The 26,532-nt window shown below is 40.9% G+C and overlaps 1 protein-coding gene across 1 annotated transcript in view; it reads right to left on the bottom strand.

Annotated features, from left to right (window-relative positions):
- Positions 1–7,574: 7,574 nt before the first annotated feature.
- LOC131190585 (uncharacterized) overlaps positions 7,575–26,532 on the bottom strand; it is a 65,191-nt gene continuing 46,233 nt past the window's right edge. The window contains exons 10-11 of the mRNA XM_058167924.1: positions 19,694–19,836; positions 7,575–8,061 (exon numbers count right to left, since the gene is read on the bottom strand). Of these exons, the coding sequence (XP_058023907.1) occupies positions 7,825–8,061; positions 19,694–19,836 (380 nt within the window). The 3' untranslated portion in view covers positions 7,575–7,824. The remainder of the gene's footprint in view (positions 8,062–19,693; positions 19,837–26,532) is intronic.

Below are 26,532 nucleotides of genomic sequence, written 5' to 3'. Positions count from 1 at the left end.
CCAAGCGTCTCTCTAGCCAGCGATTAAAGCACCTCACTGGCCACTGTAGACCTCACCCCATTCCTAAGAGGTCTGTAAAGGGCGTGCATAAGAGCACCAAAGTGCCTACCGCCCTGTCTCACTGTCCCCATTTATTTGTATCCTTATCCTGTATTCATAATCATGTTTATATTTATATCTGTTAGCTTATACATGCTTGACAAATAAATAAAATATAAATAAAAAAACTTGATGTGCTAAATGTCTACCACCCAATTGAGCAAATTGTCTGGCAAATTCTAGGAGTCATCATTTCAGAATATTTGGAAGTGTCCAGAATGGGGAACACTAAGAAGCGAAAGATGTTATTTCCTCCTTATTTCCTTTGGATTCAATTTTATGCTTCCTCAACTTTGTTGTTATCTGGTGGTGGATAAAGGGCAATCTATAGCTCTACTTATAAATCCAATTTATAAGGATTTAAGGGGCCTCTGGTGGCTCAGACTGCTAAGACAGTCTGTTATTAACACAGCTGCTTGCAATTACTGCAAGTTCAAGTCCCACCAGGCCCAAGGTTGACTCAGCCTTCCATCCTTTATAAGGTAGGTAAAATGAGGACCCAGATTGTTGGGGGGCAATAAGTTGACTTTGTATATAATATACAAATGGATGAAGACTATTGCTTAACATACTGTAAGCCGCCCTGAGTCTTCGGAGAAGGGCGGGGTATAAATGCAAATAAAAAAAAAATTAGAGTCATTAGGAGTTGGATGGAATACTAGTTTAATAAATTAATATTATGGTTGGTTGTACAATCGGCCAGATGTTTAGACTGGATTTGACATTTTGTCCACCTATTGATTCTTTACCAAGGACTTGGGATAGGCAGATAATGTTATTTAAATTATTATTACTTAGTAAACAATAATAATAATAATAATAATAATATTTTTATTTATAGACCACCCTTCTCCCAAAGGACTCAGGGCGGTGTACATAAATAAAATTGGAACTGGAACATAACAGAGACACACAATTCCTTTCTAAGGAATACTGATAATAAATTATATCTGGGAGTTCAAGAAATGCAGTAAAAACATTTAGAAAGAGTTAGGAATGAAGCAAACTGGGGACATTGGAAAAGCCTTAGTAGCTGTCTGCTAAAAGTTCCAATAGAATTTTAAATAAAAACTAAAGCTTTTTGTTTTGTTTTGCATGAGAACTAAGAAGTAGCTAAATATAGAATGTCTTGGATGGAAGGAGGGAGGGGGTCATGTGTGCACAAGTATGGCCCAGGATGCCTGGGAAAAATTTGGCATGTATAATTTCACTAAGGAAGGGGGATGCAGCTGTGTAAACTCCATGGCTTAGGACCTGGGTACTTACGGGACCGCCTGCTGCTACCACATGCCTCCCACCGACCCGTACGCTCCCATAGAGAGGGACTTCTCAGGGTGCCGTCCGCCAAACAATGCCGGCTGGCGGCCCCCAGGGGAAGGGCCTTCTCTGTGGGGGCACCCACACTCTGGAATGAGCTTCCCCCGGGTTTACGTCAAATACCTGACCTCCGGACATTTCGTCGCGAACTAAAAACACATCTTTTTATCCGCGCGGGGCTGGCTTAAATTAGTTTTAAGGGGAAATTTTATTAATTTTAAATGGGGTTTTTAGTATGGAAAATTTTAATCTCAGGCTAATTTAATAAGTTTTTTAAATGGTATTTTATTCTGTATATTGTGCTGTTTTTACTTTTGCCTGTAAAAGTCCTTCGGGAGAAGGGCGGTATAAAAATTAAATAAAATAATAATAATAAATAATAAAGATCCCACTTATGTATAAACTAAATAAACCAGTGTACAACCACCTTAGATCCTTTAGTAAAGTTTTTACTGAAGTGTTAGATTCCCAACTTTGGATCAAGACTCTGTTCTTCATTGTAAGGAATTTACTGAAATGCAAACAGATTCTAAAAAATGAGATCCCCTCTCTCTCAACCTTCTTTCTGGTAACAAAGGTATACTTCCACAAATTGCAGGCATGTGGAGAGGAGGTAGATAAGAGAAGGAGAGGAAGGTTTGGAAAGTAAAAGAAGGTAGAAGAGGGAAGAAGGTTAAAAAGGGGGGTGGTGACTGGGCAGGCCCGACTAATTGTATATAACTGTACATTGGATGAATTATTTGATAAGATTGTAAAAATAAAACTTTTTTTATAAAAAAAAAAAATTGCAGGCTTACAACAACAACAACAAAAAGGCTGCTAAGCAGACACCACTGTCTGGTAAGAGAACATGGGAAAATTAGGAAAGGTCTAACAGCAATGAGAAACCTGCAGTTCCCAATACAGTGAGTTACTAGATTACAACTATTGGCAGCCTAAACATGTTGGCCAAAAGAGATAGATGCCAAAATGATAGGTGCTCTAATTTTCATATTAGTGTCCATTTAACATGGCACAGAATATTATTTATAGTGCTGAGGGCAAAACCAGAACTTGATGGCAATGATGGTTCTTGAAAATGAGAAGTAAATCTAAAAAGGTGATGCTAGCTTCCAAAATTGGAGAATGTAAAATAAATAAATAAATGAACAAGCCAAAATTAAAAATATTTGCTGGATCAGATCAAAAACATCTTAAATATAGCCTCTTACCTCTGCCATAAAAAGCCAAGAAAACCATTTTAATCTGTAACAAAATTCTTTCAAAGATCCACAGGTAAGCAAGAACATGGTGAGGTCCAAAAATTTTATAAAAACGTGCTCTAACATCTAAATAGCTGTCTTGCTATACTTGCTGACCATGTGGCCAGCGAGGCGCTTTAATCGCTGGCTAGAGAGACGCTTGGATGCAGGGAGGCTTTGGTCGGTGGGGGCTTTAATCGCGTGGCGCTTGGATTGGTTGGGGAACGGGGTGCATGGATCCGATCCGACAGCTTTAATCGCTGGCTAGAGAGACGCTTGGATGCAGGCAGGCTTCTGTCGGATCGGATCCATGCACCCCGCTCCCCACCCAATCTAAGCGCCATGCGATTAAAGCCCCCACCGACCAAAGCCTCCCTGCATCCAAGCGTCTCTCTAGCCAGCGGTTAAAGCGCCTCGCTGGCCACGTGGCCAACAAGGCGCTTTAATCGCTGGGTAGAGAGACGCTTGAATGGAGGCCTGCTTCGTTCGGTGGCCTCGCTGCCCAGCCGATCCAAGCGCCATGCGGCCACTGACAGACACCGGTAAGTAATGGTGGGGACGTGATCTAAGTTTACTGTAGGCAGGGTTAGTTTTAGCAATTGAGTTTATAGTATAAATGAACTTACGTTTGCTGTCCCCATTTATGCATATGACTCTACAAAATCTTGGTGCTATTGATCCATCACTGTTTTTATATTCTGGTCCATTTCTGGAGACAGCAGTTATTTCACTTGGGGAGATGGGGAGATCAATTTCTAATGATGTTGTGAATCTTAATGATATCAGGTTTGTTAGTGTTTTCTAATCCAAATAATATTGCATTATTTATTTTTTGTCCTCTCCATATGGCATCTCTAATTAGTTGGTTAGTAGTTATTTGTTGTTTAGGTTGTGTTGTAGTTATTTGTTGTCTAGATTGTGTTGTAGGTTGTGTATTATGTAATGTTAGATGAGTTGGGAAGAGATTTAGATCATTTGAGTTTTCATTTTTTTGTGTTGTAATTTGTTTTATCAGATTTGTGAAACTTTGTTCAATAACTGTTAGAATTTTTTTTCTAAGTTTTGTTCAATAGCTAGTAATCTTTTTTCTAAGTTTTGTTCAATAGCTATTATTCTTGTTTCTAAGTTTTTATCAGCGTCAATGGTTGAACTGTTGGATTTTCTAGCTGGCATAATGATATTTTTTTAGTTTTTATGTAATTAGTATTGAAGCATTATCTTTCTTATTTCTTTTTTTTAAAATTTCTTTTTGTCACAACAGTATACACAAACAATTGTCATAGGTAAAACAACATGTCTTGAAGAAAATATATATATATATATATGAGTAAAAAATATGCATCAACTATATTAATTTGATATAATGAAGGGAACAATAGGACAGGAACAGTAGGCACTATTGTGCTCTTATGCACGCCCCTTATAGTCCTCTTAGGAATGGGGTGAGGTCAATAGTAAACAGTTTTTGGTTGAAGATTTTGGGATTTTGAGTAGAGACTATGGAGTCAGGTAATGAGTTCCAAGCATTAACAACTCTGTTACAGAAGTCATATTTTCTGCAATCAAGTTTGAAGCGGTTGACATTTAGCTTGAATCTATTTTTTGCTCTTGTAATATTGCGATTGAAGCTGAAGTAGTCTTTTAAAGGAAGGATATTGCAATAGATGATTTTGTGTGTTAAACACAGGTCATGTCTAAGTCGACGGAGTTGTAAGTTTTCTAATCCCAGGATTTCAAGTCTGTTGGTATAAGGTATTTTGTTGTTTTCGGAGGATTGAAGAACTCTTCTAGTGAAATATTTCTGGACTCGTTCTATTGTATTTATGTCAGAGATGTGGTATGGGTTCCAGACGGATGAGCTGTATTCAAGAATAGGTCTGGCAAATGTTTTGTATGCTCTAGTTAGTAGTGTAGAGTTTTTAGAAAAGAAGCTGCGTAAAATTAGGTTTACAACTCTTAGGGCCTTTTTTGCTATGTAGTTGCAGTGGGCTTTGGCATTAAGGTCATTTGATATGAGAACTCCAAGATCTTTGAGAGGGTGGGGGTCGTCAGTTAAGTAATGTCCATTAAGTTTGTACTTGATTTTAGGATTCTTTTTTCCAATATGTAAGACTGAGCATTTGCTGGTTGAGATTTGGAGTTGCCAAGTTTTAGACCAATCGGAAATTAAGTCGAGATCTTCTTGAAGGATAGAAGTATTATTAGTGATATTAAATAGTTTGACATCATCAGCAAAGAGAACACAATAACTTGAGATGAGGTCACAGAGATCATTTATGTATAGAGTGTTGGTCCAAGAACGCTACCTTGGGGAACGCCACTTTTGACAGGAACAGGATTTGATATAGCGTTGCCAATTTTGACCACTTGTTGTCTGTTTGACAGGAAGGCGTTTATCCAATTGTGAAGAGGTCCCGAAATGCCGTAGGATTTTAGTTTGAGGAGTAGTTTATCATGTACTACTGAATCAAAAGCTTTGCAGAAGTCTGTGTAGATTGCATCTATTGTTTTTCCTTGATCAAGGTTGGTAGTCCATATGTTTTTGCAGTGGAGGAGTTGCAGGTTACAAGACAATTTTTTTCTGAAACCAAATTGTTTATTAGAGAGAAGGTTGTTTCGAGATGGAGTGTAATGGATTGGTTTATGATGGATTCCATTACTTTGCATGAGACACAACATAGAGAGAGAGGTCTGTAATTTTCAATAAGGCTTGGATCTCCTTTTTTGAAGATAGGGATGACTGTGGCTAGAGACCAGAGTTTTGGAAGGGAACTAGTTTTGAAGGCTTTATTGAAGATTATGCTTAGGGGTTCAGCTATCACACTCTCTTCAATTTTAGTATTGAAGAAGTATCTCTCACTTAATCAATCTTCCTCAATTTTTATCTCTCTCTCTTTCACTTTTACTGGCCATCACTATGGTAACGGTGACGATTCGGCGGGAAATTTAAAATGATGAAACTGGGCAGTTGAGGAAGCCTCTTTCGGCGTGGTCGCAATGGCGGGAATTTTAAAAAGTTAAAATTTAAATTTAAAAATGTTAATATCACCTTTTAAAAGGTTGATAATGAACCCTAAAGTTCCAGGTAACAAATAGAAGACTAAGATTTGTTATTTGAAATTGCTCTGACAGGCTATTGATGGTAATCTCTTCTAATGGAGGATTCCTGGACATCAGGTTCTGCAGGGATTCTTAAGTTGTTTTTAGATCACATTGAGCCAGGCTCTGATAAAAGCCAGAAGGCTTTTATATATAAAACTGACTGTAATGAGCTATTGGTGCTAGACATAGATAGATTAAATAGATTGGACGATGCAATTTGAAAACATGCAAATACAAGTAGATAAATAGGACCACTTCAGTGGGAAGGTAACAGTGTTCCATGCATCTCGGAATAGTCGTGTTAGCCAATGACCATGAATACAACACAATAATTGCTGGCTTCCTTGGCTAGGAAACTGAGATGTGCACTGCCTCAGTGCGCATCTCAGACACCTTTACCTTTTGTGCACAAAATTACACAACATTCAAGGCACCTGAAATAAAACACAGGGCATATTTGTGCTGAATTGAAGTGCATTTGGGAAAAAGACTGAGGAAATACATTAAGTCAAGCCACTGTCACTTGGCTTTTTAAGGCCTTTCATTTACTTCTGGGTTGATCAATTCATTCCTGACTATTGTTTTACCACACACTTCTGAAATGCCTCATTCTACTGCATTCAATTCATTTCTCTTGATATATTTAATTCATAATATCATATAACAAAATGAACACTCTTAACCATAGCTACTTTCAATTATGATATCCTTTTGGATTACCTACAAGGGTTAGACAAAGGAATGTTTTACTGTTTTCCCTCCTTAAATAAGTTTCCAGTTAATATTAACAGGAAAAAATCCTTGTGCCCACGGCCATTTCAATTTTATCCTAAGCATGGTCACATCGTTCTTTGCAAGCTAGTAGAGGTCCAAAACCTACTCCACAAGCCAAGATACATTTGCCCATATCTCACCAGCTAGAAGGCACATAACATGCAATATACTGATAAAGTCAAAATGTGCCTTAAAAATAGCAAAGTGTGACTGAAATATTTTCACATTCTATCACTTTAGATTATTAGTTTTTCATTCTCTCCCCCTTTACTTAGTTTTTTTCATTTATTAGCCTCCTATATATTCATGTTTCTCCTACATGTGAGCTTGAGAGCAAAATCCCATGTTTGAGACTGAAAGTATGAAGTGTTAGGTTAAGATCACAATCCTGCATCAACTTATGGAATACATTTAAGACAGCGGGTTTTCTCGTCCCTTCACATGATAAATTCTCTGCTATGTGATGTCCAAGTACCATTTCAATTAATTGGAGAATTGATGATGATTCCGCATATCAGGAAGTTTGTTTTTTATTATTTTCCATATTTACCAAAAAATTAAATTGCTGTGCTCAAGAAGAGTATGTTTAAGGCTTTAGGTTGCACCCGTTTTATCAATTTATACATATTTATTATTTATATTTCATATTTTTAAACCACTCATCTGCCTCAAAGAGAGGCTCTTTGTATATAGAACATTTATATTTTATTGCATATATTTGAACCATATTTATACAGTTGCTAGAAGGAAATATAGAAAATTTACCTTGCAGAATACACAGACACAGCAATTAATCACACTTTTTCATATTTCAGATACAAAGCTAAAATTATGTATTTGTTGGAAGATTCATGTGTAAAAAAATTCAGTTTTATATCTTCATGATTTTTTCCAAAGAAATACTCTAGAGTATAAAAAATACAATGGAGTATTCAAATAACTTCAAAATACTTTATTTGAAAATATTCTTAATCATCTAGTATCTTTTAAAAACATAATTTAGCCTTCAAAGTGAGAAATATAGGGTATATTTATTTGAAATTCTCTAATCATGTATATGATTGCTATTATTTATTTAAGAACTGAATTCATTTTCAAATTTTAGTATATTTGGGAAGATTGTTATCATTAGTTACAGATCATTATTTGAATGTAAATATAATGGAAGGCAGAATTATATTGTATGGACATTTTTAAACAGCAAATGTTGATAATGATACTGTTCCTAAAAACCAAATACATTTAAAGAGCAGTACAAGTTTACTGCATACAATTGAAGGAAGTTGCCATTTTACAGAATATGGAAGACTGTCCACCACACAATTAAAAAGATCAAGAGGCAATGAAGTTCCACAGTTACAATTTTACTCTCTAAATACTTGTTTACCCAACTTATATAATTAATTGTCCTAACATAAACTCCTGGATGTCTTGGGCGACCACAACCATAACCAAAGCTGGTAATTCCTATCAAATAAAACTTTGCAGTGGTTGGAAAGTAGCATGTCAGAGGACCACCGCTGTCTCCCTGGAACAGGAAAAGCACATAATGGGAAAAATTAAGCTGGAAAATCTGAACAATCTTATTCAAGTTTGGTAATACACAAAGTAGGTCAATTATATATCATTTCTTGGAAAATCAGCTACTTGCTTAGTAGGCTTGACCAAAAATCAAACTATATATCTAAGAATACACAATCTATCATCCACTATCATAAGAAAGCATTTTATACGTAGTTAATGAGGACAAATCACTTTACCCTTTATTTTCAAATTGTTGATTTTGGAGACAAGTAAATTGTCCAAATACACAGAACGGAAACAAAATAAATTCTATTTTTCCTATAAAGTTGCTAGTATTCTGTAAAAGCAGCAATTATTCAGGAATAAACTAAGTTAAACTATAACTATTGTTTCACATACTACAAAATTGGGGTTTATTTGATTGATCTTGAAAAAGCAAATTATATCCTGGCAGGTAAGCAAGTTATGTTAAAGTATTAAGTCAATTTCATTTTAAGATAGGTTCATTTTTCAATAATTGATAATGATGAAAAAATGAAATTATAACAATATAGTAGAAAATTCAGGATTTTTCACGAGTTCTGAATACTATTTTGACTTTATTAATCTTTCTGGATAGCCGTCTTCTTATACTAATTCACTTTTAATTTATCCACCCCTGATGACTCACATGGACATATCCATGTATTTTCTTAGCATAATATAAAAATGACTTCTCACTGCCTTTATTTTTTTTGCAAGTCACTTGGCTGAGCTAATTATCTTTTACATTTTTCCTGAGAAGAGGATTATTCTCATTCTTCAATTCTGTACTGTAAAAACAGTATAAGTGGAAGAAAAATAACCATGATTGTAATATAATTCCTGAATTATTTTTTAAAAAAGGATTTGTCTTTAGCATGTCTTTGCTGAATACTGCAAACCCAGAAAAACATTTATGTCTAATCAGAATTCCCACCCACAGAATTCCCATTTTTACATGAGTGTAGCATAGTATTCCATTGATCCCGCTGGGAATACAAGTTAATGGTAGACCTACCCATGCTGATAAGGTAGAAAAGAGAGTAGGAAAATAAAGAGCAAGTTTTGGTGGGTGTGAGAGTTAAAATAGGATTCTGTAGGTGTGAGGGTAGCTATCCCGTTTAAAGAACTTTTAATATCTACCTCAGAGCAAACCATTCCTGTATTTTTATTCTCAAAACACAATGCAGGAGATAGATTAGCACATATTTGAAAGTGAACGCTTTATTAATTACCAATACAATACAGACTTTACATCTGAGCCTCCCAAGATAAATGAGTGAATTGAAGGTAGATCTGCAAAAGCCAAACCAGTGAGGAACCAATGAGTAGATTGGATTCCTGGAACCTCTTTGAATAAGGAAAAGATAGAATATTGCCTATATATACTCCTAAAATCCTAAAATTCTATTAAGAATTTTATACAAAAATAAAATGAACACAAACTTAGAACAAACAACAAAAGCCAGAAATACAAAAAGAAAGAAATAGAAGTAACTTCCATTTTTACAGCAAATATAAATAATAAAGCAAATATAAATAAAAATACAAAATTATTCTATTTAGCTCTCTTTTTATCTATTTTTTCTAGTCATCAGATCCATAAGTCGTAAATTCATTTTTCTAATCAGCAATAAATATGGATATTATCTAATCTGTCTATCTAATTGAAGAAGTCGATTCAGCCATTTCTGCAAATCCCATTCCTCCAAAATGAATGCCAAATCTTTACTTTTGTGCACATTAATTGCTACAACTATCATATATAAAAATTAAATTCTGTGACTTATTTCCTACTGGTTTGTCCATCAATTTCTAAAGAAAATACTTCTGTTTGAATTGTGTTTTTACTTGTATCCAAAATGTCTGGCTTTTTAAAAAGTCCATTAAAGATGACAAAATGTCACTTCATGTGGTTTCCCATTTCCAACATAAATTTATACATTCTAGACAGTAAATGTTTATTACATTTTAGATATTGCCTCTGATGATCTATACATCTTTTTACAGAAATCGACTTTTTCCCCAAAAAATTTCCTTCACAATTTGTTCAAACCAGACTACCAGACAATTCAGTTTAATCACATATTGCTATTGCAGTACTGGTGCAGCAAGACCCCTCTGTATAGATTGTTAGAACAAAAAGGGCATTCCTAGCTATTATAATAATGGGATTTATAGCAATAGCACTTGAGAGTTATATACTGTTACAGCACTCTCGAGGGAGGGGGTATTGAGTGTTTACTATGTCAGCATATTGCCCCCCAAAACTTGGATTCTCATTTTACCAACCTCAGAAGGATGGAAGGCTGAGTCAACTTGAGCTGTCAGTATCAAACTCCTGACAGTGAGCAGAATTAGTCTGCCATATTGCATTCTAACTACTGTGCCATCACAGATCATACATTATCTTAAATTGACTTTGGTTCCAAGAGCTATACTTGCTTTCTAGTATTTTCTGGGTTTATTAATATTATTTGTCCCTTAAAATTTTTTGAGTGAGCTGACAAGAGTTTATTGTTCTGGAAAGGCAGTTAAGGGTGTTGGATACTTTGTTTTGTTTAGTTTTAATTGTCAAACTTGTCAAATCTGGTACCACATATTCTCCTACAAGTGACTTTGAGAAGGACCTTCCAATTTAAGAAGAAGTACAGCTGGTATATAAGAAGAATTTGTGCAGATGTTCCTAATCATGGTTACACTTGCTTTTTGAACAAAAGCCTCAGACTCCAGAAACATCCTCAGTCAGCACTAAGTTATTTTTACCTTCTTCTTTTAACCTTCTTTCCCTTCATTCTAATCTCCTTGGCTTTAGTAACCTTAGATGTTAAAGTCCTTGAATATTCCAGACAACAATCCAATAGACATATCACATGATAGGTAACTGTCTTCTTGTTCTGATGGACTACAAGGGAGGCAATATGGCTGGAAAATCATGACTAACATCTAGGCAGCAACAGGATTCAGCCAGGGGTGAAATCTAAATTTGTTCCCTTCCAGTTCTGTGGGCGTGGCTTAATTGGTGGGCGTGGCTTAATTGGTGGGCATGGCTTGGTGGTCAGATGGCTGGGTGGCATGGCCAATAACAAATAATAAAAATAATATACAAAACAATAAGAGGTACCAAAAACCAACTTTCACACTTTACACATACACAACAAAACTGACTCACACACCATGTAAAAGCAGCTGCACCTCACCCAAAATGGCCCCTGCAACAAGCAGGAATCTCACAGCCACAAAAGCTCAAAAACCAACTTTCACATTTTACCCACAAACACAGCACAACACAACTGACTCACACACATACAAAATGCCACATACAGCTTTGTGAGATTTTGTGTGTTTGTGAAGTCTGTGTAGAGTGAAACACTACAGAAACACACCAAATCTCAGAAAGCTGCACAAATATTTTATTATTTTATTTTATTTATATTTTTTAGATCACGGGTCTCCAACTTAGTAACTTTAAGGTTTGTGAACTTCAACTCTCGAAGTTATTCAGCCAGGAAAGCTGGCTGAGGAACTCTGGGAGTTTAAGTTCACAAGCCTTAAAGTTACTAAGGTTGGAGAGCCCTGTTTTAGATAAAAGCAGCCAAATTTAAAATTTCCTTAACTTTAAATTGCTGTCTAAAAAAACCCTTAAAAAAAACCCCAATTAACTATTTTTTAAAGCTCTCCCCCCATTTATTTACCCAATTGGAGGCAGGCAGATTCAGTTGCTCACGGAGAAGATGGATTGCAGGCAGGCAGATTCAGTTGCTAGCTGATGCAACTGATTGCAGCAGCCAAAGCAAAGCAAGGCTTAGTTAGCCTGAAAGGAGTAGCAATTAGGTAAGTGGGGATAGGGCGATTGGTTGGGCATGGGCGGGAGAGGTTGTTAAAAAAATGATTTTAAAAGCCTGTGATGATCAGGCAACTCAGCTGGGATCGCCAGAGGGAAAAAAGCTTTTAAAAGGCTCCTCTGATGATCCCAGCTGAAGTTGCCTGATCGCAGCCCAGAACCTCTTAAAAGGATTATTTTAACAACCTCTTCGGCCGAAGAGCTTATAGAAAACATGTTTTTTAAAGGTTCTGGTGATCAGGCAACTCAGTTGGGATCACCAGAGGAGCCTTTTAAAACCTCTTTTTTTTACAACCTCTTCGGCCGAGGTTTTAAAGGGTTCTGATGATCCCAGCTGAGCCGCACAATCATCAGAGCCCTTTTTTTTACTTTTAAAAGCATTTTTCAGCTGAAGAAAAAATGCTTTTAAATTTTTTTTAAAAAAACCTCCGATGATGGTGCGGCTCAGCAGGGGGCGGGGCCAGGGATTTTTGCTACCAGTTCTCCGAACCACCAGCTGCCATCGCTACCAGATCAGGCAATTCAGTCCGAACCAAGAGCATTTCACCCCTGGACTCAGCCCAGTACAAATGAACAGGTAGATTTCAGAAGGAGGAGAGAAAGTGAGTCCAGATGGATATCAGAAGGATAATAAGAGAGCAAGAAAGTATAAGCATGAGGTTAACTTTGTTCATTGACTACACAAAAGTTAATAACTATTGATTAAACTAGTATGGGGAACCTACTAAGAGTAATTCAGTTCCAGAACTTCTGATTATTTTTTCTGAGGAAATTTTGCAGTGATAAGAAACTACTCTTAGAAAGAAATTTAGAGAAATGAGTAATTCAGAATCGAGTGAGGCAAGGACGCGTTTGTTTCCATATCTGTTTAACATATAAAATTAGAATAGAATAGAATAGAATAGAATAGAATAGAATAGAATAGAATAGAATAGAATAGAATTTTTTATTGGCCAAGTGTGATTGGACACACAAGGAATTTGTCTTGGTGCATATGCTCTCAGTGTACATAAAAGAAAAGATACGTTCATCAAGGTACAACATTTACAACACAAATGATGGTCAATATATCAATATAAATCATAAGGATTGCCAGCAACAAAGTTACAGTCATACAGTCATAAGTGGAAAGAGACTGGTGATGGGAACGATGAGAAGATTAATAGTAGTGCAGATTTAGAAAATAGTTTGACAGTGTTGAGGGAATTAATTGTTTAGCAGAGTGGGAAAAAACTGTTCTTGTGTCTAGTTGTTCTGGTGTGCAGTGCTCTATATGTCGTTTTGAGGGTAGGAGTTGAAACAGTTTATGTCCTGGATGTGAGGGATCTGTAAATATTTTCACGTCCCTCTTCTTGATTCGTGCAGTATACAGGTCCTCAATGGAAGGCAGGTTGGTAGCAATTATTTTTTCTGCAGTTCTAAATTATCCTCTGCCAGTTGTTGATATCAAATGAATATATTTTATGAATGGCTAGATTGAAGGATATGACAGTTGAAATCAAAACAGAAGGCTGAAACACTAAAAATATCCAATATGAAGATACTATTTTATTTGTTTAACTCCATTTTGAAGCAGCTTGATTTCTTAATGATTTCTATGAAATTAATGAAACAGCCATCAAGTCCTCTAATCTAGATTGCCCAATCTAAGTTATTCTTGACTCTATGAATTTAGTCGGGAGTTTAGGGGGTAGAGAGATAAAATCCTGATGACATCTTTCCCATTTAATATAGAGCAGTGTTTCTTAAATTGTATAAGGACCCTGAGGGGTCTGCAAAATCAAAATTATTTACCAGGTATTGCAGATATTTTTAAAAATATAAAACAATGTCATTTTTCTCATTATTTCTCTCTCTCTCTCTCTCTCTCTCTCTCTCTCTCTCTCTATATATATATATATATATATATATATATATATATATATATATATTTTCATGAAAAATTTCTCTCTCTCTCTCTCTCTCTCTCTCTCTCTATATATATATATATATATATATAGAGAGAGAGAGAGAGAGAGAAATTTTTCATGAAAATAGTTTATGTGAATATTTAATGGTTTAATATAGCTATTTTTACATGCAATATATTTCTACAACTGTCAATTTTATCAATATCACAATAAATAAAACTGTACAAACAATAGTTGTTTTGGAGTTCTTAATAATATTTAAAGAAAGCTAGTTACATGTAGTGTTTAAGGCAACAAGCTAGAAACTGCAAGACTGTAAGTTCTAGATCTCCTTTAGGCACAAAGCCAGATCGGTATTGTTGAGTTTGGGCAATGAAGAGGCAGGAGACAATGCAAGTGACAACAGCTCTTTAGTTTATTGTGAATCCCAGCAAAAGCCAACAGGCAAAAACCTCTCTTTATATAGTATTTGGCTGAGGCATCAACCAATCAGCAACGTGCATTTTCTCGCCCAATTTTCCCTCCTAAAATTCAAATACATTACACTCCTCCCCTCCCAGAACACATTTAGCCATATTTACATAAAATTTGCATGTTATTTTTCCACGTAGTCACGCAGGTAGACAGGGCTTCTCCTAACTCTTTCTGACCTGCGCAAATCATTCCCTGGGAGTGAGTCGAGCTGGTCGGAGGGACTGTTTGTTCCTCCCAGCTCCTCCTCTGGGCCCTCCGGCCCTGGATTATTGGCAGAATCATCCCTGCTGTCCTCTGGAGGAGCCAGTTGGCGTCGCTGGACTTCCTCTGAATCAGCTAAGTCCTCCGATCGCCTCGGGATTGAGCTAGCTATTGGTTCAAATACTTGGAAGTCAGGGTCTGGCTGTTTGGTTTCTGGATTGTTTTGCATTCTTTTTCGTAATTGATCTATGTGGCGTCTCCACACTCGGCCATCCCCCAGGTCCACTGAGTATGACTTTGGGCCCGTCACTCCTACAATTGTTCCCCTTAGCCACGCTGGGCCTTCACTATAGTTATGTGCCCATACCGGGTCACCTGTTGTCATTGTTCCGGTTTTTCCTTTCATGCTCTGGTACCCATCAGGGGAGTATGTTTGGTTTAACCGATCTAGGGGGCACCGGAGTCTTCTACCCATCAATAACTCCGCCGCTTTGGTGGACATCTCGTGCGCCCTGGCCTCATCCAGGGCTATCACTAGGGTTAGGTTGCTTTTCGACAGCAGCCGCCTCTGTAGTCGGATGTCCCTGACCCCACAAATGAGTTGTTCTAATAAAGTGTCCTCCAAGTCCCTATACTCACAGTGGGTTGCGGCTTTCCTTAATGCGGCCATGTACACGCTTATCGATTCGCCCTCTCGCTGAACTCTTTGCCTTAGCTCGAAACATTGTACGAACTTCGATGGCACCAGCGCGTAGTGTGCTCGTAGCGGCGTCTGTAGCCCTGGCCATGGCACCGACTGGACAGGCGTTGGTTCCGGCAACGATTCAACGGTATCGAAGACTTCTGGCCCACAGTGGCTCAGGAAGTAAGCGCGCTTCCGATTATCCGATACTCCTTGCAGTTCGTTGGCTTCGAGGAAACACTCGAAACGAGCCATGTACGACCCCCATTTCTCCTTGGCTGGGTCGAATGGCGCTGGCGGCGTATAGCTAGACATCACTATGATGTCTCATGAACTGCGAGGTGCCCCCGCCTCGCAGGAATGGCCCGCCTCGTTACCAAGGGCCGGCCTCAATGACGGGTCTTGGGACCCACAGAGGTGGCATGCGAAGAGAAAGAGCCTTTGGGGTTTTTTAGATAGGGCATTTTTAAGAGGTGGGAGGGTTAGGGCGGGTGTTGGGGGTGACTCGTTCCTGTTTCGGGTGACTCGTTCCCTCCTTCACCAGGGGGGGTGGCATGACCCATTGCAGGGACGTGCTGAGGAGTTTAACGGTTATCTATACGATAAAATCGTTCAGCTTCGGGACGGTTTGGATCGAAATTGCGGCGATTCAGATGGGGCGTCTGAGGGTGGTCTTGGTGACATTGTTTGGGATGAGTTTGACCCTGTGGCTCCCAAGGACATGGACAGGTTGTTGGGGGGGTTGAATGCCACCACATGTTTACTGGACCCGTGCCCCTCCTGGTTGGTGCTGGCCTCTCAGGAGGTGACACGAGGCTGGCTCCAGGCGATTATGAGCGCTTTTTTGTTGGAGGGAGTCTTTCCGGCCGCCTTGAAAGAGAAGCCTTCCCTGGACCCGGCTGTTTTAGGTAATTATCGTCCGGTCTCCAAACTTCGCTTCGCGGCGAAGGTTGTAGAGAGTATGGTGGCATATCAGTTTCCCCTGCACCTGGATGAAACTGTCTATCTAGACCCGTTCCAGTCCGGTTTCCGGCCCAGTTACAGCACTGAGACGGCTTTGGTCGCGTTGGTGGATGATCTCTGGAGGGCCAGGGATAGGGGTTGCTCCTCTGCCCTGGTCCTATTAGACCTCTCAGCGGCTTTTGATACCATCGACCATGGTATCCTGCTGCGCCGGTTGGAGGGATTGGGAGTGGGAGGCACCGTTTATCGGTGGTTCTCCTCCTATCTCTCCGATCGGTCGCAGATGGTGTTGACAGGGGGGCAGAGGTCGGCCCCGAGGTGCCTCACTTGTGGGGTGCCGCAGGGGTCAATTCTTTCGCCCCTTCTGTTCAACATCTATATGAAGCCGCTGGGTGAGATCATCAGTGGTTTCGGTGTGAGGTACCAGCTGTACGCTGATGACACCCAGCTGTACTTTTCCACACTGGACCACCCCAACAAAGCTATCGAAGTGTTGTCCCAGTGTTTGGCAACCGGACGGGTCTGAATGTGGAGAAACAGGCTCAAGCTCAATCCCTCCAAGACAGAATGGCTGTGGATGCCGGCATCCCGGTACAGTCAGCTGAGTCCACGGCTGACTGTCGGAGGCGAGTCATTGGCCCCGATGGAGAGGGTGCGCAACTTGGGCGTCCTCCTGGATGAACGGCTGTCTTTTGAAGATCACTTGACAGCCGTCTCCAGGAGAGCTTTCTACCAGGTTCGCCTGGTGCGCCAGTTGCGCCCCTTTCTAGACCGGGATGCCTTATGCACGGTCACTCACGCCCTCGTGACGTCTCATCTGGATTACTGCAATGCTCTCTACATGGGGCTCCCCTTGAGGGGCATCCGGAGGCTTCAGTTAGTCCAGAATGTGGCTGCGCGGGTGATAGAGGGAGCCCCTCGTGGCTCCCATGTGACACCTATCCTGCGCAGACTGCACTGGCTACCTGTGGCCTTCCGGGTGCGCTTCAAGGTTTTGGTAACCATCTTCAAAGCGCTCCATGGCATAGGGCCGGGCTATTTACGGGACCGCCTACTGCTACCGAATACCTCTCACCGACCCGTGCGCTCCCACAGAGAGGGACTCCTCAGGGTGCCGTCAGCTAGGCAGTGCCGTCTGGCGACACCCAGGGGAAGGGCCTTCTCTGTGGGGGCTCCCACCCTCTGGAACGAACTCCCCCCAGGACTTCGGCAACTTCCGGACCTCCGAACCTTCCGTCGCGAGCTCAAAACATATCTATTCATCTACGCAGGACTGGATTAGATTTTAAATTTATATGGGTTTTAATGGGTTTTATTATTTATTATTTATACTGCTTTTTAATAATTCGGCTATGTAAAATAAGTTTTTTAACTACTATTTTAGTCTGTATTTATATGTATTTTTACTTGCCTGTGAACCGCCCTGAGTCCCTAGGGAGATAGGGCGGTATATAAATATGATAAAATAAAATAAATAAATAATAAAATACTATCCGCTCAGGATGACTGGCTGGGTTTGAAACTAAGTTGCTCCTTCAGCTCTTTTCCTAGTCTCACTGCCTTCAATATCCCACCTTCGTCGCCAATGTTGAGTTTGGGCAATGAAGAGGCAGGAGACGATGCAAGTGACAACAGCTCTTTAGTTTATTGTGAATCCCAGCAAAAGCCAACAGGCAAAAACCTCTCTTTATATAGTATTTAGGCTGAGGCATCAACCAATCAGCAACGTGCATTTTCCCGCCCAATTTTCCCTCCTAAAATTCAAATACATTACAGGTATCTTTGAGCCAGTCACTCTCTCAGCCTTAGGAAGCAGGCAATGGTAAACCATTTCTGGAAAAAACCAAGGAAACAGTTGTCTAGGTAGTTGTCAGGTCTCAAAAAGTGATTCGAAGGTACCAAAATGAATGAATGAATGAATGAAAAGTGAGGTGTCCTGAAAACAAAAAGTTTAAGAAACACCAATCTATTTAGAGTCTCCAAACTAATCCAAAAGAGACTTTTTGAAATAAGATATGCTATTTAAAACAAACCTTAAGATTCTGTGCTGTTAGTAGACAGATAAAGTCTAAGGAGTATGGATACTACTTTCCTTGGAAATGACAACAGACATCTACTGATATAAGGTGGAGCTACTCTAATGGATCAATTAATCAAGATAAAATGTATGATTTCTAATAATAATTTTTGTGTTTGAAATAACATTTTTCTTTCTTTGCTACTCTGAAATACATCCAGGTAATTTTGGTCATAAGTCTCCATTATGGTTGGAGGGGTCCCAACTTACATATTTATCTCAGATAGGAAAAGAATGGAATCTGGGAACTTGCTCGGCCACTTTATTGCATAAAAAACTCAGTAGTTCTGTCCTGGGACTGGAAAACGGAATGGCAGCTTATTCTGATCCCATTCATCACCAAAAGTAATTTTGGCCCCATCCATTAGCCAAATTAATAAGTATCACATGTTTGTAAGAATGGAATGGAATGGAATGGAATGGAATGGAATAGAATAGAATAGAATAGAATAGAATAGAATAGAATAGAATTCTTTATTGACCAAGTGTGATTGGACACACAAGGAATTTGTCTTTGGTGCATAGGCTCTCAGGGTACATAAAAAGACAAGATACATTCGTCAAGAATCATAAAGTACTACAACACTTAATGATAGTCATAGAGTACAATAAGCAATCAGGAAGTAAGTATCACAACTATTCAAGGAAGAACTCCAAAAACAAAAGTCTGGTCTTCCTAAGCTATATATAGTATGAACACTAGCATATTCTTTCCACTTTGAATAAATCATCTGCCTCATCTTCCCTTATTTGTTTATTTTTGGCATAGGGCCGGGCTATTTACGGGACCGCCTACTGCTACCAAATACCTCTTACCGACCCGTGCACTTTCACAGAGAGGGACTTCTCAGGGTGCCGTCAGCTAGGCAGTGCCGTCTGGCGACACCCAGGGGAAGGGCCTTCTCTGTGGGGGCTCCCACCCTCTGGAACGAACTCCCTCCAGGACTTCGTCAACTTCCGGACCTCCGAACCTTTTGTCGCGAGCTTAAAACACACTTATTCATCTGCGCGGGACTGGATTAGATTTTAAAGTTATGGGTTTTAAGGGGTTTTTATTATTTATACTATTTTTAAATTTGGCAATAGAATAAGTTTTTTAATTGTCGTTTTTAATCTGTATTTATATGTATTTTAACTGCCTGTGAACCGCCCTGAGTCCTTAGGGAGATAGGGCGGTATATAAATTTGAAAAATAAATAAATAAAATAAATAAAAAATTTTAAATTGCTAGCATGAGGGTAAGATCTGTTTCTCTTCTGAAACTGATCTGAACTTTTTGAGAAAATGTCAGAAAATCTGCTTCAAATCAGGAGCCTAGACAATAAGGAAATATGCAGTAAGGAAATAACAGGCTATAGATAAATTGTAGTAATATGTAACAAAGAGTAATTAAAATATATTGTCCAAACACCTGCACAGCAAGCTTTGCCAACATAATCTAAACTAAAATTATCTCCTTTTTACCTGGCAGCTATCAACACCTCCAGCTGGAAAGCCAGCACAGACCATATTCAATGTAATTGTTCCAGCATACCAGCTGAGTTTATTACACATTTTCTGTGGAATAATATCTACTTGAGCTTCTTGTAATATTAAGTTGCTTTCACCTGTAAAAAAATATAACATATCATGACATTGTGAAACAAATCAATCATTATTTAAGACAACTAAGCCTTTCTGAAATACTCTACCAAGCTTACATTACACTTAACGCTCTAGAACAGCGGTCACCAAACAGTGGTCCGTGGACCACTGGTGTCCCCAAGAAAATTTTTGTGGTCCGCAGAAAAATTATTTGCATTTTTTTATATTGCACAAAATCAAGGGTCCTCAACCTACGGCCCCTGGGACAGATACGTGCAATGAAGTTTGTGTTGCTGGAGAGCTTTCTCCCTTTGGGGTCTTTTTGTGTGGGTCGGAGGGGTCAGAAATTCCGACTTGGAGTCTGTTTCAGCCTCCTGGTGTGGGGCTTTGGCGAAGGCTGGAGGGAAGTGCCGCTGGTAGCGAAGAGCCGGAGGACCTTGTTCCAGTGGGACTGCATAATGGCCTAGAACTGGCTGACCATCTCAGCCTGCTGAGCCTCCAGGCGCCGCTATTTATTTATTTATTTATTTATTTATTTATTTAATCATATTTATATACCGCCCTATCTCCCAAGGGACTCAGGGCGGTTTACCTGGCCGTGTGCTCTCACAGGTCTTCCCTCTGCTTGGAAAGCCTATACTCCTAATCCTCAGTGAGGTGCTTCTGCTGAGCCTCCTTCTCGGTCACATCCAATTGGAACTGAGCCAGCTGTTTTGCCAACTCTTTCTCGTGGTGGCTGCTTAGTTCCAACAACTGCTTCCTGTTGGGGCCCTAAGGAGCCCAGGTGGGCAGGAGAGGAGGGACTGGGAGGGGAGAGGCGAGTAGAGGCCGGTGAGACGCCCCTCAATGTGAGTGACATTGAGTTGGCCATGACCACCCTGTCACATGACCATCTGGCCACGCCCACCCAGCCAGTCATTAGGCAGATCATATTAGTGGTCTGTGGTATTTAAAATTATGAATTTAGTGGTCCCTGAGGTCCGAAAGGTTGGGGATCCCTGCTCTAGAAAGAATACTGCTGGTCAAAACAATCTTCAAGATTCATTCTAGAATTTTGGGAGTTGTGTCCAATTTTGTTTGGCATCCAACATAGAACCCAAGATTGAACAGAACAGTAAGTGCTGTTAAGATTTTTGTTCTTTTTATTATTTTATTTCTTTTCTCATGAATTGTTACATTTTAAAGGCTTTGTTGTCCTTTTGTCATTAGTTTGTAATAGTGTAGGATTTATTTTTATGAATTCATTTTCGTGCTCAGTCTTGTACAGTCAGCATGGGTGAGTTCAATAAGGAAGAAATAGGAATCAGTAAAATCAGTATCAAATTACTCTATAGTGCGTTAGACTAGATTTTAAAAAGATTTATTTTATTCTTGTAGTTATTATGACATTAAGTATGTCTGCTGCCTTTTTTTAAAAAAAAAATCACGGCAGTGAACATAGCCAACACAGTGCTATATACTAAAAAGTTTCTATATTTTAACTGGGCTTGGAAAGTAATTTTGGGATCTACTTCAATCCTGAAGTTGTAGGCACAGTTTTCTAAAGGGTGGATCAGTAAAATAATTAAGGATTAAATATTAACTAGCTATGAATTATATGTGATGAAGCTTAAATTATAGTGGGATTTATTTCATGTAAAATTCTAATCCTGATGAAGAAAATATCACCTTAATTTTAAGGATTTCTCAAGGTAATTCTTTCTTGATAGATGCAAAAAAAAACACAAAACACCAAGATCTTGGAATACTGTAAACTAATAGCTGTAGCCAAATCTTTGAAATCAAACTGACTGTATACCTGTATTCCTTTGAACCAATTGTCCCTTGAAGTTTACAATTTTAAAAAATAAAGTTTAAAAATACTGCATTCTGTTAAATTAGTGAAACTCCTACTTCCTCTATTTTGGTGTTTTTTTTTTCTAAAACATTTCTGAAATTTCAAAGGCAGTTTTATATATGTGGTGATGGTGTTGGTTACATTTTTATCATAAATTAGTTTCAATATTATTTGCCCTCTCAGTTGAGGACCAAACAGCTTTCAGTATATGGGCTAATAAACTCTACAAAAGCCAGACAAATTATACTGAGAAAATGAAGTTGGGTTGAGAGAGTTAAAAAAAGTAAAGTAATTATGACCAAGCATGTTTATTTGTTGCAGAATGGATGCCTGATGGTTGGGGAGAAGGTATGAAATGGAAAACTAAGGGAAAAGGGTGTAATGGAATAAAATGTTTAGAATCATTAATTTAGCTACACCATTCTATATTTACTTCACTGTCATTTTAACACAAATGCTGCAAATTATAAAGACGATAAAGTATGCTATTCTTGGTGCTAAAGGTACATAGCGAATCTTACATTTAATCATTAGCAGGCTAAACACTAGTGAAATCTTTTGATGGTTGTTTTTTAGTTTCAAATGCTGGAAGGTAGAAATAGCCAGATTCATCAACATTCTAAATAGGCAGTCCTTTTTAGTTTGTAAGATTAAAAAAGCAAATGCTTCGTGGATAATGCATCTGTTCAGGTTTCTCATACCTAATTAGTAAGGTCAGGACTAAATGTAGTTTGGACAGCCAAGTGACCTCATCTAACAGTAAAAAGAGGTGCTACTGATCATTATAGATCTGAATGGGAAGGGCTATCTTTCAGAGTTCAGCACCCAGAAAACTTAAGATGTAAGAACCATTTCATATTTTAAGAGTACAATTAGGGTATCAATTTGGTTTCAATATAACTGTATGCAACTAACCTCACTGTGTCTAGGTAAAGTCTTCAAGTTGAGTTTGACTCCTGATGTCCACACAATTTTCTTGGCAACAGTACAAAAGTGGTTTCCTACTTCCTTCTTCTTAAGACATCTTTTAATTTCCCACTCTAGCCTACATCACAAGTACTAGTCCATGAAAACCTTTCATTTGGGTATCTTGCTTAGCTTCTGAGCTCAGACAATGTGATTCACATATTATTATTTGCTGAAGCTCTCACCATGTTATCTATTCCAAAATCCTGTATGAGAGAGGATGCTGAATTAAGAAAGATGTAATTCACAGAGCACTTGAGTAGATGCCAGCACTAGTTAACCTAATGAGAGTCAGTTTGGTATATAGATACTGTAGTTCTAACGTTAAAAAGGGAATTGGGTCCAGAATTTCCATCACTAAGCAATCCAGCATATGACCACATCACTTAGAGACAGCAATTTCTTCAATTCTTCTTGCAGCTGTTAAGTCAGGACCATGAATTAAGTGAATATGTAATTTTCACTCCTTGTAATTTCCTGCCGGCTTCCAACAACTAAAGTTAGTGGGGAAGCCAGCAGGACGACCCAGACAGCTTGCTTGCAAGCAGGCTGCCAGACAGGTAACTGGCTGCTGCTGGGTGGAAGAGAGAATGAGGGGTGAACAATTGCAACCCACTTAAGGGTTTTTAAGAAGAAGAATTTTAAGAAGAATTTGTGGGGTTTTTTAAATAGTTTTTTAAATAAGGGTTTTTTAAGGGGGGGGAGGGATTTGACGGGTGGGGGTGTGAACCCGTCGGGGAGGGATCCAGCCCCTGTGCTAGTTCGCGATACCACTCCATCTTGTCTGAAGGCAGGGGGGGAGGACGTTCCAGGTTTAGAGGGTTGTTCGATCTGTACGGTAAGTGGGAGGCAGATATGGCGGGGGGGAGGGGCCGTACCGAGTTGTGGGAGCACGTGTTCGATGTCTGAGAGCGATCACGTGCTCCGGCCCCTCAGTCCCTACCCGTTCCCCGGGTGGCCATGATCCTCAGAGCTTGGATCTTCGGCTGATGTTATGTAATGCCCGGTCCGTGGTTAATAAGGCCCCCCTGATTTGCAATCTTATTCAGGGGGAGTCCGCGGACCTTATGGGCATTACGGAGACCTGGTTGGGCCCAGAGGGGGGGTCTCCCTTGTTGAGATGTGCCCTCCAGGTTTCCGAGCGTTTCATCAGCCGAGGGTCCAAGGTAGGGGTGGGGGGGTGGCGGTTGTTATTAAGGAAGATCTAGAGCCGAGGGAGACCACTGTTCCTCAGATTGCCGGCTGTGAATCCCTCTATGTGCGGTGGGGCTATAGGAATCAGTTGGGCTTGGTGATCGCGTACCTGGCTCCTTGCTGCGTGACCACAGCCCTGCCTGAGCTGTTGGAGGTACTTGCTGCTGTGGCGGTTGAGACCTCCAGACTTATAGTCATGGGGGATTTCAACCTGCCATCAGTTGGCTTGTCATCGACGGCAGCTCGGGAGTTCCAGGCTTCCATGACGGCCTTGGACCTGATTCGAGTAAATGATGGCCCTACGCACACGGGGGGAGGCACGCTGGATCTGATTTATATCTCTGGACAGTGGTTAAATGATCTGGTGTTAGATGATCTAGTAACAGAACCAATGTCATGGCCGGACCATTATTTCCTTCGCCTGGCCTTCCGGACCGCCATTCACCATCGCAGGGAGACGGAACCTATACGGTGGTTCCGCCCCAGGCGCCTGATGGACCCCGAGAGGTTCCTGACGGAGCTTGGGCCATTTCCTGAGAATCTGGCCCACGGCACGACTGAGGAACTGGTCGTGGCCTGGGAACAGGCGGCGGGGCCTTGGACCGTGTCGCGCCTTTGCGGCCTCTGACCCGGCGTAGATCTCGTCCGGCCCCTTGGTTCTCCGAGGGGCTGAGGGAGATGAAACGCCGGAGAAGACGCCTAGAGAGCACCTGGAGGTCCAGTCGCTCCGAAGCTGATCGGACACTAGTTAGGTCCTATTCTAGGACCTACCTAGTGGCAATGAGGGAAGCAAGGCGTTCTTATGCCTCCACCCTCATTGCGTCGGCAGATAACCGCCCGGCCGCCCTGTTTCGGGTGACCCGCTCTCTCCTACATCAGGAGGTGCGGGATGACCCTTTGCAGGGACGAGCCGAGGAGTTTAGTGGTTATCTATACAATAAAATCGCTCAGCTGAGGGACGGTCTGGACCGAATTTGGGATGATCCAAGCGAGGGAGAGGGGGCACGTCTTGTTGAGCCCATTTGGGATGAGTTTGACCCTGTGGCTCCCGAGGACGTGGACAGGTTGTTGGGGAGGCTCCACGGCACGACATGTTTACTGGACCCGTGCCCTTCCTGGCTGGTACTGGCCACTCAGGAGGTGACACGAGGCTGGCTCCAGAGGATTATCAACGCTTTTTTGTTGGAAGGGGTTTTCCCTGCCGCCTTGAAAGAGGCGGTGGTGAGACCCCTCCTTAAGAAGCCCTTCCTGGACCCAGCTATTTTGGGTAATTATCGTCCAGTCTCCAACCTTCGCTTTGTTGCGAAGGTTGTAGAGAGTGCCGTGGCGCGACAGCTACCCCAATACCTGGATGAAGATGTCTATCTGGACCCGTTCCAGTCCGGCTTCCGACCCGGATACAGAACGGAGACAGCTTTGGTCGCATTGGTGGATGACCTCTGGAGGGCCAGGGACAGGGGTTATTCCTCTGCCCTGGTCCTATTAGACCTCTCAGCGGCGTTCGATACCATCGACCATGGTATCTTGCTGCGCCGGTTGGGGGGATTGGGAGTGGGAGGCACCGTTTATCGGTGGTTCTCCTCCTATCTCTCCGACCGGTCGCAGACGGTGTTGACAGGGGGGCAGAGGTCGACCACGAGGTGCCTCACTTGTGGGGTCCCACAGGGGTCGATTCTCTCGCCCCTGCTGTTCAACATCTACATGAAGCCGTTGGGTGAGATCATCAGTGATTTCGGGGTGAGATACCAGCAGTACGCTGATGACACCCAGCTGTACTTTCCCACCCCGGGCCACCCCAATGAAGTTGTTGAAGTGCTGTCCCGGTGTTTGGAAGCCGTACGGGTCTGGATGGGGAGAAACAGGCTCAAGCTTAATCCCTCCAAGACGGAGTGGCTGTGGATGCCGGCATCCCGATTCAGTCAGCTGCAGCCGCGGCTGGCTGTTGGAGGCGAGTTACTGGCCCCAAAGGATAGGGTGCACAACTTAGGTGTCCTCCTGGATGATCGGCTGTCGTTTGAAGATCATTTGACGGCCGTCTCCAGGAGGGCCTTCCACCAGGTTCGCCTGGTTCGGCAGTTGCGCCCCTTCCTTGATCGGGATGCCTTATGCACAGTCACTCATGCGCTCGTTACCTCTCGCTTGGATTACTGTAATGCTCTCTACATAGGGCTCCCCTTGAAGTGCACTCGGAGGCTTCAGTTAGTACAGAATGCAGCTGCGCGGGTGATAGAGGGAGCTACGCGTAGCTCCCATGTAACACCGCTCCTGCGCAGACTGCACTGGCTGCCTGTGGCCTTCCGAGTGCACTTTAAGGTGTTGGTTACGACCTTTAAAGCGCTCCATGGCTTAGGACCTGGGTACTTACGGGACCGCCTGCTGTTACCACATGCCTCCCACCGACCCGTACGCTCCCATAGAGAGGGACTTCTCAGGGTGCCGTCCGCCAAACAATGCCGGCTGGCGGCCCCCAGGGGAAGGGCCTTCTCTGTGGGGGCTCCCACACTCTGGAACGAGCTTCCCCTGGGTTTACGTCAAATACCTGACCTTCGGACATTCCGTCGCGAACTGAAGACACATCTCTTTATCCGCGCGGGGCTGGCTTAAATTGGAATTTTAATGTTAAATTTTATTAATTTTTAAACGGGTTTTTTTAGTTATGGTAAATTTTAATTTTCAGGCTAATTTAAATAAGTTTTTTAAACTGCATTTTAACCTGTATATT

The sequence above is a fragment of the Ahaetulla prasina genome, chromosome 2, assembly GCF_028640845.1.
Source record: "Ahaetulla prasina isolate Xishuangbanna chromosome 2, ASM2864084v1, whole genome shotgun sequence".
Taxonomy (NCBI): Eukaryota; Metazoa; Chordata; class Lepidosauria; order Squamata; family Colubridae; genus Ahaetulla; species Ahaetulla prasina.
The sequence above is the reverse complement of the archived record's forward strand: the minus strand, read 5'-3'. Positions and strand labels throughout refer to the sequence as shown.